The sequence below is a fragment of the Leucoraja erinacea genome, chromosome 12 (assembly GCF_028641065.1).
Source record: "Leucoraja erinacea ecotype New England chromosome 12, Leri_hhj_1, whole genome shotgun sequence".
In the NCBI taxonomy this organism is placed as follows: Eukaryota; Metazoa; Chordata; class Chondrichthyes; order Rajiformes; family Rajidae; genus Leucoraja; species Leucoraja erinaceus.
The window spans coordinates 32828354-32841403 of NC_073388.1; the positions used below are offsets into that span (position 1 = coordinate 32828354).

Sequence of the window (13050 nt, forward strand, 5' to 3'; positions counted from 1 at the left end):
ACAATCACATTAACCAACCCCCAAACACACAGATTGGAGGAGGGGGGGGGGGGGGGGAGGAAAACGGGACAGACTTGGGAGAGGAGAGGGGGGGGGGAGGAGGGGGAGGGGAGAGGAGGAGGGGGAAAGGGGGGGACTGGAGGCTTGGGGGAGAGAGGGGGTGGGGGGAGGGGGAGGGAGAGGTGGAGGAGGGTGAGAGATGGGGTGGGAGGGTGGGAGGGGGGGGGGGGGAGAGGGAGGGGGGGGGGGAGGAGGGGGAGGGAGGGGGGGGGGGGGGGAGGGAGGGGGGGAGAGGGAGAGAGGGGGAGAGAGGGGGAGAGAGGGAGAGGGGGGGGGAGAGTGGAGGGAGAAGGGGGAGAGGTGGAAGAGTGGGGAGCGAGGAGGAGAGGGGTAGGGGGAGCGATGGAAGAGGGACAGAGGGGTAGGAGGAAGGGGTGGGTGGAGAGAGGTAAGGGGGTGGGGTAGAGAGGTAAGTGGTGGTGGGGGAGAGGAATGGGTGGGAGAGGGGTGAGTAGAGGGAAACATAGAAACATAAGTTTCTATAAGATCACCCTCAATCTTCTAAATTCTAGCGAGTACAAACCGAGTCTATCCAGTCTTTCTTCATATGAAAGTCCTGACAGCCCAGGAATCAGTCTGGTGAACCTTCTCTGTACTCCCTCTATGGCAAGAATGTCTTTGGGCATTGGGCATTGTGACATCACAAGATGTAACGTTCACCAGGGGCTGGGGGTTGGTGCAAAGGAATATGTAAATGAATCCATCCCGATTGGACATCTGCGAGCATTGGTCATTGTGACATCACACGATGGAAACAAATCAAAAGGCAGAAAGGCATCCAGCAGCCGGACGGACGGATGACAGGCGGCAGCCACAGACTTTTATATAATAACTAGACCAAGTGCAGACCTGTTGGGTCTGTTTCCCCAACGGCGTTTGCGGTGGGGGGGGGTCTGAGGCATCTCACTCACATTAACCACCCCCCAAACACACAGTTGGGGGGAGGGGGGTGAGAAGAGGGGAGGGAGGGGGAGGAGGTGGAGGAAACGTGACAGATTTGGGAGGGGGGGGGGGGGGGGGGGGGGTGGGGGGGAGGGGCGGGGGGGGGGAGGAGGGGGGGGGGGGGGGGGTGGGGAGGGAGGGAAGGGGAGAGGGGTGGGTGGGAGAGAGGGGGGAAAGAGTGGGGATGGAGAGTGGAGAGGGGGAAGGGGGAGAGAAGTGAAGTGGAAGAGAGAGGGAGGAGAGAGGGATGGGGAGGGGAGGGATGGGGATGGAGAGGAGGAGGGAGGGGTAAGAAGTGTGGAGGGAGGGGAAGAGTGTGGAGGGGAGGGGGAGAGAGGTGGGGGGAGAGGGGGGGAAAAGAGTGGGGAGGGATAGTGGGAGGGGGAGAGGTGGAAGAGTGGGGAGGGTCAGAGCGGTAGGGGGAAGGGGGGGTGGGGGTGGAGAGGGGAGGGAGGGGGAAGGGGAGGGGGGAGAAAGGGGGGGGGGGGGGGAGGGGGGGGTGGGGTGAGGGAGAGAAGTTGAAGAGTGGGGGGGGGTAGGGGGGTAGGGGGGATGGGAAGAGGGACAGAGGGGGCAGGGGGAGAGAGTGAAGGGGATAGGGTAGAGAGTGAAGGGGGGTGGGGGAGAGAGGGATGGGTGAGAGGGAGAGGGGTGCGAAGAGGGAAACTTAGAAACATAGAAATCAGGTGCAGGAGTAGGCCATTCGCCCCTTCGAGCCTGCACCTCCAGTCAATATGATCATGGCTGATCATCCAACTCAGTATCCTGTACCTACCTTCTCTCCACACCCCCTGATCCCTTTAGCCACAAGGGCCACATCTAACTCCCTCTTAAATATAGCCAATGAACAGGCCTCAACTACCTTCTGTGGCAGTGAATTCCAGAGATTCACCACTCTCTGTGTGTAAAATGTTTTTCTCATCTCGGTCCTAGAAGATTTCCCCCTTATCCTTAAACTGTGACCCCTTGTTCTGGACTTCCCCAATATCGGTTTCGATAAGATCCCCCCTCAATCTTCTCAAATCTAGCGAGTACAAGCCGAGTCTATCCAGTCTTTCTTCATATGAAAGTCCTGGCATCTCAAGAATCAGTCTGGTGAACCTTCTCTGCACTCCCTCTATGGCAAGAATGTCTTTGAGCATTGGGCATTGTGACATCACAAAATGGAACGTTCACCATGGGCTGGGGCTCGAAGGGGAGGGAGGGGAGAGGAGGAGGAGGAAACGGGACAGATTTGGGTGGAAAAGGAGAGTGGGGTAGGGGGTGACAGAGGGGGATGGGGAGAGAGATGTGGGTGAGGGGGGGGGGGGGGGGTGGGGAGGGAGGGGGGGGGGGGGAGCAGGACGGGGAGGGGAGGGAGAGAGGTGAATCGAGGGAGATGAAGAGGGAGGAAGAGAGAGGGATGGGAAGGGGAGGCGAGAGGGGAGTGGAGAGAGTTGAGGGCTAAGGAGGAATGAGATGGGGTGGTGAGAGAGGAAGAAGAGTGTGGAGGGAGGGGGATGGTTGTGGAGGGAGGGGGGGGGGAGAGGGGGGAAAGAGTGGAGAGGGATAGTTAGAGGGGGGGATAGGTTGAAGTGTGGGGAGGGAGGGGTAGGGGGGGTGGTGGAAGAGGGAAAGAGGGGTAGGGGGAAGGGTGCGGGGGGGAGAGAGGGAAGGGGATAGGGTAGAGAGTGAAGGGGGGTGGGGGAGAGAGTGATGGGTGGGAGAGGGAGAGGGTGAGAAGAGGGAAACTTAGAAACATAGAAATCAGGTGCAGGAGTAGGCCATTCGGCCCTTCGAGCCTGCACCTCCAGTCAATATGACCATGGCTGAGCATCCAACTCAGTATCCTGTACCTGCCTTCTCTCCACACCCCCGATCCCTTTAGCCACAAGGGCCACATCTAACTCCCTCTTAAATATAGCCAATGAACAGGCCTCAACTACCTTCTGTGGCAGTGAATTCCAGAAATTCACCACTCTCTGTGTGTAAAATGTTTTTCTCATCTCGGTCCTAGAAGATTTCCCCCTTATCCTTAAACTGTGATCCCTTGTTCTGGACTTCCCCAACATCGGTTTCTATAAGATCCCCCCTCAATCTTTCTAAAATCTAGCGAGTACAAGCCGAGTCTATCCAGTCTTTCTTCATATGAAAGTGCTGACATCTCAGGAATCAGTCTGGTGAACCTTCTCTGTACTCCCTCTATGGCAAGAATGTCTTTGAGCATTGGGCATTGTGACATCACACAATGGAACGTTCACCATGGGCTGGGGCTCCTGCAAAGGCATATGTAAATGGATCCATTCCGATTGGACATATGTGAACATTGGGCATTGTGACATCATACGATGGAACAAATCAAAACGAAGAAAGGTAGCCGGTAGCCGGACGGACGGACGGCAGGCACACAGTTTTATATAATAATCGATAGATAGATAGATGAGTATAATTGTTCGTTATTAGACATAGAACAAAAGTTGCAGAATACTACATATGACAAAAATATAGAAAGTAGAGATTTGAGCCGTCTTGTTTACAAAGATTGTTAAAAAAGATTGCTGCAAGATTAAAAAAATCAATTTTAAAGGCTGATGGAAGATCAACCTTTATTGTGAGAAGACTAATAGTAGGGATAGAATTTAAGCTTAATTTGTAAAGTATGCTCACACCTGTCACAATAATTTGGCTTTCACCACCTCTAGAATTTGCTGCCTTTGTTGCAAATATGACATCAAAACATAGTTTGGTGAAAATTAACATCAGCTCAAGCAGTATCTAAAGAGAAAGAAAGACATTTAACAATTCAGTTTAGTGAATATCTGAACTAAAAAATGAGTTTAGAACATAGAAGTATTTAGATGGAATTGGTGTGGAGAACTATTGATATATCAACTGTTTATAAATTAAACATAAGACATAATCTTAAAACTAAATCCAGCTATACAGCAAAAACGGGAAGCAATCTATAGCAAAATGGTTATGAGATATCTGAAATTAAGCTTTGATGATTAAACTAGACTGATGTGATATGGATGTCAAAGGATATGGAACGGGTGCAATTCAGCAAGGATCAGCCTAGGTTGTGGTGAAGGACTGATTAGTTGAATTTTGTTTATTGAGTTTGCATGATTCTGCTTCAATTACAAGTAATGGCGCTGAGAGGAAAAACAATCATTTACAGGTTTGCCAAGAACCTCATTAACTTTGTGACAGCTAAAAATTTGTGCAGTATATTTTGTGCTTAATTGTGAACAAAGTATTTTTCAGTAGTCATGGTTCTTTTAATGATTAACAAATAATTGCTTACCCCAATGAGTACAGTAAAGCATGATGATTTATTATCTACATAACTTTTTTTCCTTTTGTTAATAATATTGGGATGGCCACGCAGGGTATTGTATGAATAAAGGACAATGTAAAATCTGTAATTAAATAATTTGTTTGTGGGGATTCAAATCCTGATTTATACTGGCATTAAGGCACAGCCTGAATAATGATTTTCTATTGATGTTTGGTTCAAAGTCTATGGACTATTTTAATTGATCAGAGAGATGGCAATGAAGTTATAGCCTTTGCCTATGTAAGTTGATTTTGTTAATGCATTGTCTAGCTTGTGTGCCCCTGATACCTGATATCCAGTTGTGCACAAAATGTTAAACTGGTATTCCTGTGCTATCAGATTCCATAATGAAAATACAATGTAAGTGTCATACAAATATACATTATGTCTGTTCTCTGTTTATCTTTATTAAGAATACTGCTCCTGGGTTTCAGTATAAACAATTGGTTGGGGGCACGTTATATTAACCAGGAACATTAATAACTAGAGCAGAATACTTAAAAAAAAAATAACCATAAGGCAAGATTGACATGCACTAGTTTTGACCTTGCATATTATCAATGAATGTGTTGTCATGGGTTTTTATACATTGTAATTGAACTGGCGTACACGATATTTCAAAGTTCAATGATCCAAGGAAAAACTAAAAAATAAATCTCAACTATTCATTCAGTTGTTTTTAACCAAAATCTTCCCTTTTATATTTGATGTGAGGTTATATGGTTTAGATTAATTATGTACACCATGGAGGTAGAGAATACACATGAATACAGATAAAGTGTATTTTTTAAGATCACGTCAGCGAGGTGAAAATGCTAAATACACCATTGAGTTCTAATTTTGAATGCTGTTACCTGAAGAATAATCAGGTGTCATGGATCATTTTATTTTCATTGCATTGAAATGGAATTCAAAAAGCAGAAGTTAAACTGAATGATAACAAAAGCTATCTGAGTTTTCTGGAGTTTATAAAAGAAACATTAATCTCCTCTGAAGTTCTCACATTGACAATATCTAATGTTTTTTTGATGTTACACATCACTTCGAAAAACTTTTGCATCTTAACATTTCATGTTGATCAATAATGAGAAAACATTCTGCATCTTTCTGTTAGGAATTGAAGCAATGGGGATGGTTTGAAATTACCGATATATATTTAGAAAAGGTTCACGCCATTATCCTTGCAGCACAAAGCTTGTTATTTGAATTTCTCAATAGTCACTGCTTACCTGGAAATTAAGAATTGATATGGTATTCAACTGTCAGGGATTTTAGTTGAACAGAATTATATTTTCAGCAGGAGTTCAATCTAGATCTGCTTCTCTAGGCAATGTGAATTTATAGCTAGGCCCTGTATTAATTTGGGATCTGGAATGCCAGCAGATTATCCCGTGCTTTGACGAGAGATATTGAGATCAAACGTAATAAACATGATGGTGGATGCTCTGGATCACGAACTACGTGACTGGATGTCCACAATATGTCAGGCTACAGAACTGTGTCTCAGACATGGCAGTGAGCAACATAGGGACCCCACAGGGGACTGTTCTTTCTCCCTCCTGTTCACCATCTACACCTCGAACTTCAGATATAACTCGGAGTCCTGCCACCTGCAGGGATTTTCACATGACTCTGCAATTAAGGGCTGTATCGGTGAGGGGACGGAAGCTCAATACAGAGGTGTAGTCGATGACTTTGTTCAGTGGTGTGGGCTGAATCACCTGCAGCTCAGCGTAGACATGACTAATGAATGAATAAGTTTGAATGAATTAATACGTTTATTGGCCAAGTATGTACACATACAAGGAATTTGCCTGGTGCTACGCTCGCAAATAACAACACGACATACAGTAAACCATTAAGAATAAAACATAAAACAATAAAAAATTAAGAATAAAACATTATTGTTTAAACACGTGAATGAAATAAAATACCAGAGCAAAAGGAGGCTACAGACTTTTGGTTATTGAGTAGAGCTACTGCTCGTAGATAAAACTGTTTAGAATAGAATAGAATAGAATAGTTTCTTTATTGTCATTGTAACATGAACCATGTACAACAAAATTTTAAAATGTCAGCCAGTCAGTGCACCATTCAAACATTTCTAAAAGCTAACGATACATGCAAGGTAAAATATTAAAAGATAAACAACTAAAATAAATATCACGAAAATAGCACGCATAAACACCCAACCCTCCATCCTTCTGTCGATTTCACAGTGTACCACAGTCCCTTAGTATGTCTCGCCCCTGCGTTCCTTGGCGGCTACATTTAGTGCTTTTATAGCAGTGGGGTAAAAACTGTTTTTTAGTCTGTTCGTCCTTGTCCTTGTAGATCTGTACCATCTGCCTGACGGCAACAGTTCAAACAGGGAGTGTCCAGGGTGGAAAATGTCCTTTTTGTGTCTGGCTGTGGAAGATTGTTAGTGGTGGACTTTAGGAGGAGATCCCATCAATGGTGTGAATGTGCAGTTTACCAGGGAGTGCAAATACCTTGGAGTGTACATGGACAGTAAACTGGACTGATCCAGGAATACTGAGGCCCTGTACCAGAAGGGACAGAGCCGGCTGTAACCTTTGAGAAGGCTCCGCTCTTTTAATATCTGCAGTAAGATGCTGCAGATGTTCTACCAATCGATGCTAGGCAGTGCCATCTTCTTTGCTGCTGTGTGCTGGGGCAGCAGGGCGAAAGCCACCGAAGCCAATAGGATTAACAAACTCATCAGGAAGGCTGGCTCCGTCCTGGGGCGGATTCTTGGAGCTGGTTCTGGAGGGGAGGATGCTCCTCAAAGTGCAGAGCATCCTGGACAATACAGCTCAGCCCCACCTTGACACATTGGTCAACCTGTGGAGTACTTTTAGCAACAGATTGGTTCCACCAACATGCAGGACAGAACACCACAGGAGATCCTTCTTCCCTGTGGGTATCAAACTACAACTCCTCCCCCATCTGTAGTGGGATAGATTGAATCCCCCCCAATCTTTGTGCATCCCTAACCCTTACCTTTAACTTCATAATACATGGATTTTGTGTTGTATGACTCTTGGCAGATCAAGTTCCCTCCTGGGATAAACAAAGCTCTATATTATCGTATAAGGAACATTGTAATGTTGGAGGAAGTGTTACATTTTGTTAAATTCCTTTAAGATGTTGTTAAGAACAACATTGGAATTAAAGTGACATTATCATTTATCCATACTGACAGATGTCTGAATGATTTATATACACTGTTTAAAATCAATGAAGAGCAGTTTGTAATGAACATGGTATATTACACTGGGCATTTGGCCCTGGTATATCTCTGCACACTATATTTGTTTCTCAGCCATTGCTTAAATATAATATTATTGCTCTAGTTGTGCAAGTCTTGAGCTTTATGATGGTAAATATGTTTTGTGAATTACTTTGCAGCAACAAGCAGCATCAGCGGTATCGTCTGCGCCCACACCTCCACCACCCCCTCCTCCACCCCTCCCAGGAGGGGTTGCTGTTCCTCCCCCTCCTCCCCCTCCACCACTCCCTGGAGGGATTCCTCCTCCTCCACCTCCACCCCTCCCTCCAGGCAGTGGACCACCACCACCACCACCACTTCCAGGTGGCCCAGGAATACCACCTCCTCCACCATTCGGAGGCCCACCAGCTCCACCACCTTTGTTTGGTGCACCTATCCGCTCAGAAGTCCCTGCGCCATTGCCATATGGATTACAGCCTAAAAAGCAGTACAAACCAGAAACTGCAATGAGAAGAGCCAACTGGTCAAAGGTGAGCAATTAACACATCTCATCTCAAATTCAATATTGTGTCAAGGCAGCTTGAGCTTTTTGATGTTAACCAAACCACCTGAAAGGTTGAAAATGTTTGTTTGTTGATTAACATTTCTTCATAGCTCGTGTCCAAAATGCAGTGTATGAAAATCAATGTCAAGAATAGGGAAAATTTGGTATCTATAATGTTTTGCTTTGATATTTGTTATTTATAATATTTGAAAATGTGTTATCTATAATATTTTGCTGATATGTAACTTTGATATTTGCATCACATTCAAATTGCCCTCCTCTCTATAATTGAGGCAGTTTCCTTCCAGTTATCCCTTATTACCTTTTATCCATGCTAATCCCTGATGGCACCCTTGGCCTTTTGATTCTCCAATCCCTGGCCTTTTGATTATCCAGTTTAAACAAAATGTTCACAACCTGCCTTGCAACCTGTTCACTTTTTCTTGGCCATTTTGCAAATTACCATTGTAAACTATATCCTCTCCTCTGGTGTCCATTTTCTGTGTAGATCGTCACCTGCACCTGCATCTCTCAAAATTCTGCTTTGATTGTTATGGTGCTAACTATTTCCTGATTGAAACTTTTTCTTTCCTTAACAAAATACTTAAATGTTCAATATTGAAATTATTCATAAATCTGTGTTTTAATCCCACGGATATGTTTATAAAAATTGCTCTTGCCAAAGCCATCATGTTCTTTTAGACATATTTGTTTTATCCCAATAGTTCTACTTATCCCAATAGTTCTACTTTCCATTATTGTGAGGGGCATAATGAAATTCTGAATTATTGAAGGAAGATTACATAAAATAATGTGTGGGAAAGAATGGCAGATGCTGGTTCAAATCAAAGGGAGACACAAAATGCTGGAGTAACTCAGCGCATCAGGCTGAATCTCTGGATAGAGGGAATGGGTGACGTTTTGGGTCAAAACCCTTCTTCAGACATTTGTTACATAAAATAATATTGTATTAATTAATATTGTAATTAATTAATTGAATAATATTGGATTAATTAATGGCTAAAAGTCTTTTTGTAATTTATAGCCTGAGACACTATTTTAGATTGTGTTCAGTTAAACTATACAATACATCATGTTTTCTACTAAACAGGTGTACTTCTGTGAGCTCCCTTTATCATATGATTTCACTGTTTGTCCAATGCATGTCCACCAAATTTAACTTCACCAGTTCATCACTTTTTTTATTGCTTCCCAACGTCCAGTATTGACTGAGCAGTAGTTTTCTCAACTTAATATTGGGGAAAACCCCAAATAGCTCCCTACCATCAATTCCATCCCCTAGTTACAGACTCTCCCAGGCCACTGCCTGAAGTTGAATCAGACATTTTAAGTTGCCATTGAATTGACATTGAGATAAACTTTTATACCTTTAAGCCATTTTGGCATTGTGCTGGGACTAGCTTTATTAAACACACTTTAAATAGGCAGAAAACATAGTCGGTCTCGTCCTTGCTGAAACAATGCTCCCAAGGGAATGGAAATGCAATCTCATTGCACTCGATAAATTAGCAATTTTCAGATGTTTCATGCAGAATCACCACTGTAATTTCTAGACAACAGTTCTTTCCATTCCCAACCCACCTCCAAACTATAGAAACATGGTTGCATTCAATTGCAGCCATAGTTTTGTTTGTATCAAAATAAAAAGACACGTTATAATCCAATGTTTGATCATCCAATAAATTTGAAGCAGTCATGTATTTTATTTCATCAGCATAATAAATCCCCAGGTTATCAAAGATCTGACATGAAAAATCAGATTTTTGGAAATTTCCCTCATGGGGTTTGTTTTTTAGACATCATTGTCTGTTAAGTGGGAGTCCATCCAAAAGATTTGTTTGGAAACTACTTAATTGAACAATGTAACATGCATTGATACTTCAAAGCCATTTAATCTAGCCATTGAATGTGGAATGTTGTACCATTTTAACCAAAAGGGGAAAGACAATAAATAAATGTTCCTGTTAATAAATCTTCATTGAAACTGTTTCTGACATATGGGGGAATTAATTTGATTTAGTTCTCAGGAATGGAATCCTTATGTAACCCAGGAACTGCCTGTGTATGGCAAATAAAAAACAAAACACTTTAATGACAACATCATTAGTTATATACTTTGTATGTTGCATTGTATGAATAATTACGTTTTGTGAAGAAATATTGGCTGAATTGGAACGAGCTGCCCTCTCTGAGGTTCCCTATTAACCCATATTAACTTGGTTCAGGTTCACAAAATCAAACTTATTGGCTAGGAAAATGCTGGAGCCAAAGAGGTGTCAGATATTCAAACAGTCTAATTATATCTCATTCTAACAAGCTAATTGGATCTCATGAGTGGGGCAATGTAAGCTTGGCCCACTTATGCTATGAGATATTTGCAAAATGTCAGAAACTTGCCTTATATCAAAGCTGTGAAGCTTTTTTACTGTGTCTGAATGTTGCTGTCCCTCACACTCATAAGTATTCAAAAAAAATAAAAATGAAGGAAGCAATTAGTATTTTTAAATAAAATAAATATGTTAGGATGCACGTGTGGGAGTATAATCTGACATCAATTCTGCTGGTATTTGCCTGCAAGATTCAGCTCATTGTTTCCAATTATCTTTCCAAAGCTCATCTTCAAAATGCCATTACAGTCACAGTCACAATTTGACTAATATATTTTTTGCAGAATTAACTTTTAAGAGTTCATGAAAACAAACCTAAGAAATGTTAACTGAAAAAGTGCCAACATTTTGCAGTTAAATTATATTTCCAGCCTTTGTCAAGATATATATCCTGAAAGCATCAAGCCATGTCCTATGATATAGAAAAATAAAAACCTTAGAGCTATGGGGAAAACATTTTTTTTGCAAATGCATTGATGTTTCCTCAGTATTTAAGCTGTTGCCTAGCAATGTCCTGTATATTGTATTGCTGTGTTGAAAGAAAATACTTGGGGACTGATCAAAGTTCATTTTCCTCACCTTGCATGTGTAAAAGAAAATGTACGATTTGACTGAAATCTTATTTTGCTGTATGAATTCATTCATTCATGGAAATTTGGTCTGGAATAGGTTAACTAGCAAAATATGAAATAGACATATGGCTGTTTTTTTGCTGCCCACACTCAAAATGTAGCTAGAGGGTATAATAATATCTGACAGTTACAGAAGTTCACTGATAAGGGCAAAGTAAGAGATTTAAGAAAAGTAAATGACTGCTTCGCCTGTGCCTTAGGGAGTAAAGCAGTGTAAAATATGTAATGACCATTTTACATGCTGTAAACTAGAAGATCTTGTGCCTCATATTTTTGGATACTTCAATCAAACACACAACTACAGAATTATTTGTTCAGTTCTAATGGCATTGCATATCATCCTAATCATATTTTAAAATTCTTGACGGTTATTTGAGTCACTAAAAATAATGCCATGCTAATGGTCGTTTTAAACATGTGGTTTTAAGCAATCAAATAATACCACAGAAGGAATTTGGGAGTGGCCTATCCTAAAACATGTAATTAATAATTTACTTAAACTATGCTGTGCATTATAGTTAACAAAAGTAAATATTACGATAAGACAGTGGAATGGAATTTTGGTTCTGTTGCTAATCTACTTGAACAAAATGTGTTCTAAAAAATTGGGTTTTCAAGAATATTATATCTCATCGCAGTCATTTTGTTCAGTTGCTTATGTGGACATTCACAAAATTGACAGGTTGAACACCGATTTTCCAGCACGCTCAACTTCAGAACCTTTCTGGATTATCTGTTTTACTGGACCGAGAGAGGGCAAGTGATAATGAAATGCCCCCCCCCCCCCCCCCCGCCCTCTAAAAGCCCCCTCTCGTGTCTCTAAAGTACCATGGAGTGCCATAAACTTAAATAAAACAAATATAAAATGTATAAGAAGGAACTGCAGATTCTGGTTTAAACCGAAGATAGACACAAAAAGCTAGAGTAACTGCGGGACAGCCAGCATCTCTGGAGAGAAGGAATGGGTGATGTTTCGGTTTGAGACCCTTCTTTATATAAAACACAAAATGTGAACTGAACGTGAACGGAATGATCTGCTGATCCATCCCCGGATCCCAACATCTCCCCAGCCATTTAGAGCTCCAGCTTCCGACCCCACTCAGACCCGCAAGGTGCACCCACTGCACGGTCCAGAGACACGGCTGTTGTTGTGGTTCACGGTGTAGCCCTTGGGAATTGTGCTTTCTCACGGTGGGGCTCCCTCCCCTCTCTCCTGCTGCTGTTTCTTGCTGTCAGTGGCAGCTTTGTCCACAATGAGGAATGTGTTGCTTGTATCAATATTATTTTAGTTTGTTCTTCAACACTGATTTTACTTCAAATTTAACTGGAAAAGTTGTTTTGAAATATAACAATCCAATTGAAATTATTGTATAGCAAGAGAAGTTCTTAATAGAAGTGTAATATTAAATGCATCCATGTTTTTAATTAAGTAGAATCATATCCATTTGTGCAGCATGTATGAAGCAGAATGTTTAAGTTTCCATTGTGCTCAGTCCTGACAGTTTTTCGACAGTCATCAGAAATGAAAGAAACTAAGTGTTATGATTTTAAATTCATCTTGGATGGCAATCCATTGTTGTAGATGTGGAAACCAAAAATGATTTTCAATTACATTATTTAATTTAATATTTTCATTCCAGATTGGACCCCAGCAAATGACAGAGACATGTTTTTGGGTTAAAGCAAAAGAAGACAAATTTGAAACTCCTGATCTTTTCTCTAAACTAATGCTCAGTTTTGCCAAACAAGCAAAAGGTAGGTAACATTTTGCTCCCTGAAACTGTTTTCATTATGTTTATTATTTAACGTTATTTGAAAGATTGCATCTGATTTATTCAAGTTCAGCTTCTGGTTGCTCTACATTAGTTGTATGCGGCAAATTGAATTTGATAAATATAAAAATATGCAAACAT

At 42.1% G+C, this 13050-nt stretch overlaps 1 protein-coding gene across 3 annotated transcripts in view; it reads left to right on the top strand.

Moving 5' to 3' along the window:
* diaph2 (diaphanous-related formin 2) overlaps positions 1-13050 on the top strand; it is a 567387-nt gene that overhangs the window by 144171 nt on the left and 410166 nt on the right. For all 3 annotated transcript variants that reach the window (XM_055643895.1, XM_055643898.1, XM_055643897.1), the window contains exons 12-13: positions 7733-8083; positions 12778-12892. In XM_055643895.1, the coding sequence (XP_055499870.1) occupies positions 7733-8083; positions 12778-12892 (466 nt within the window). The remainder of the gene's footprint in view (positions 1-7732; positions 8084-12777; positions 12893-13050) is intronic.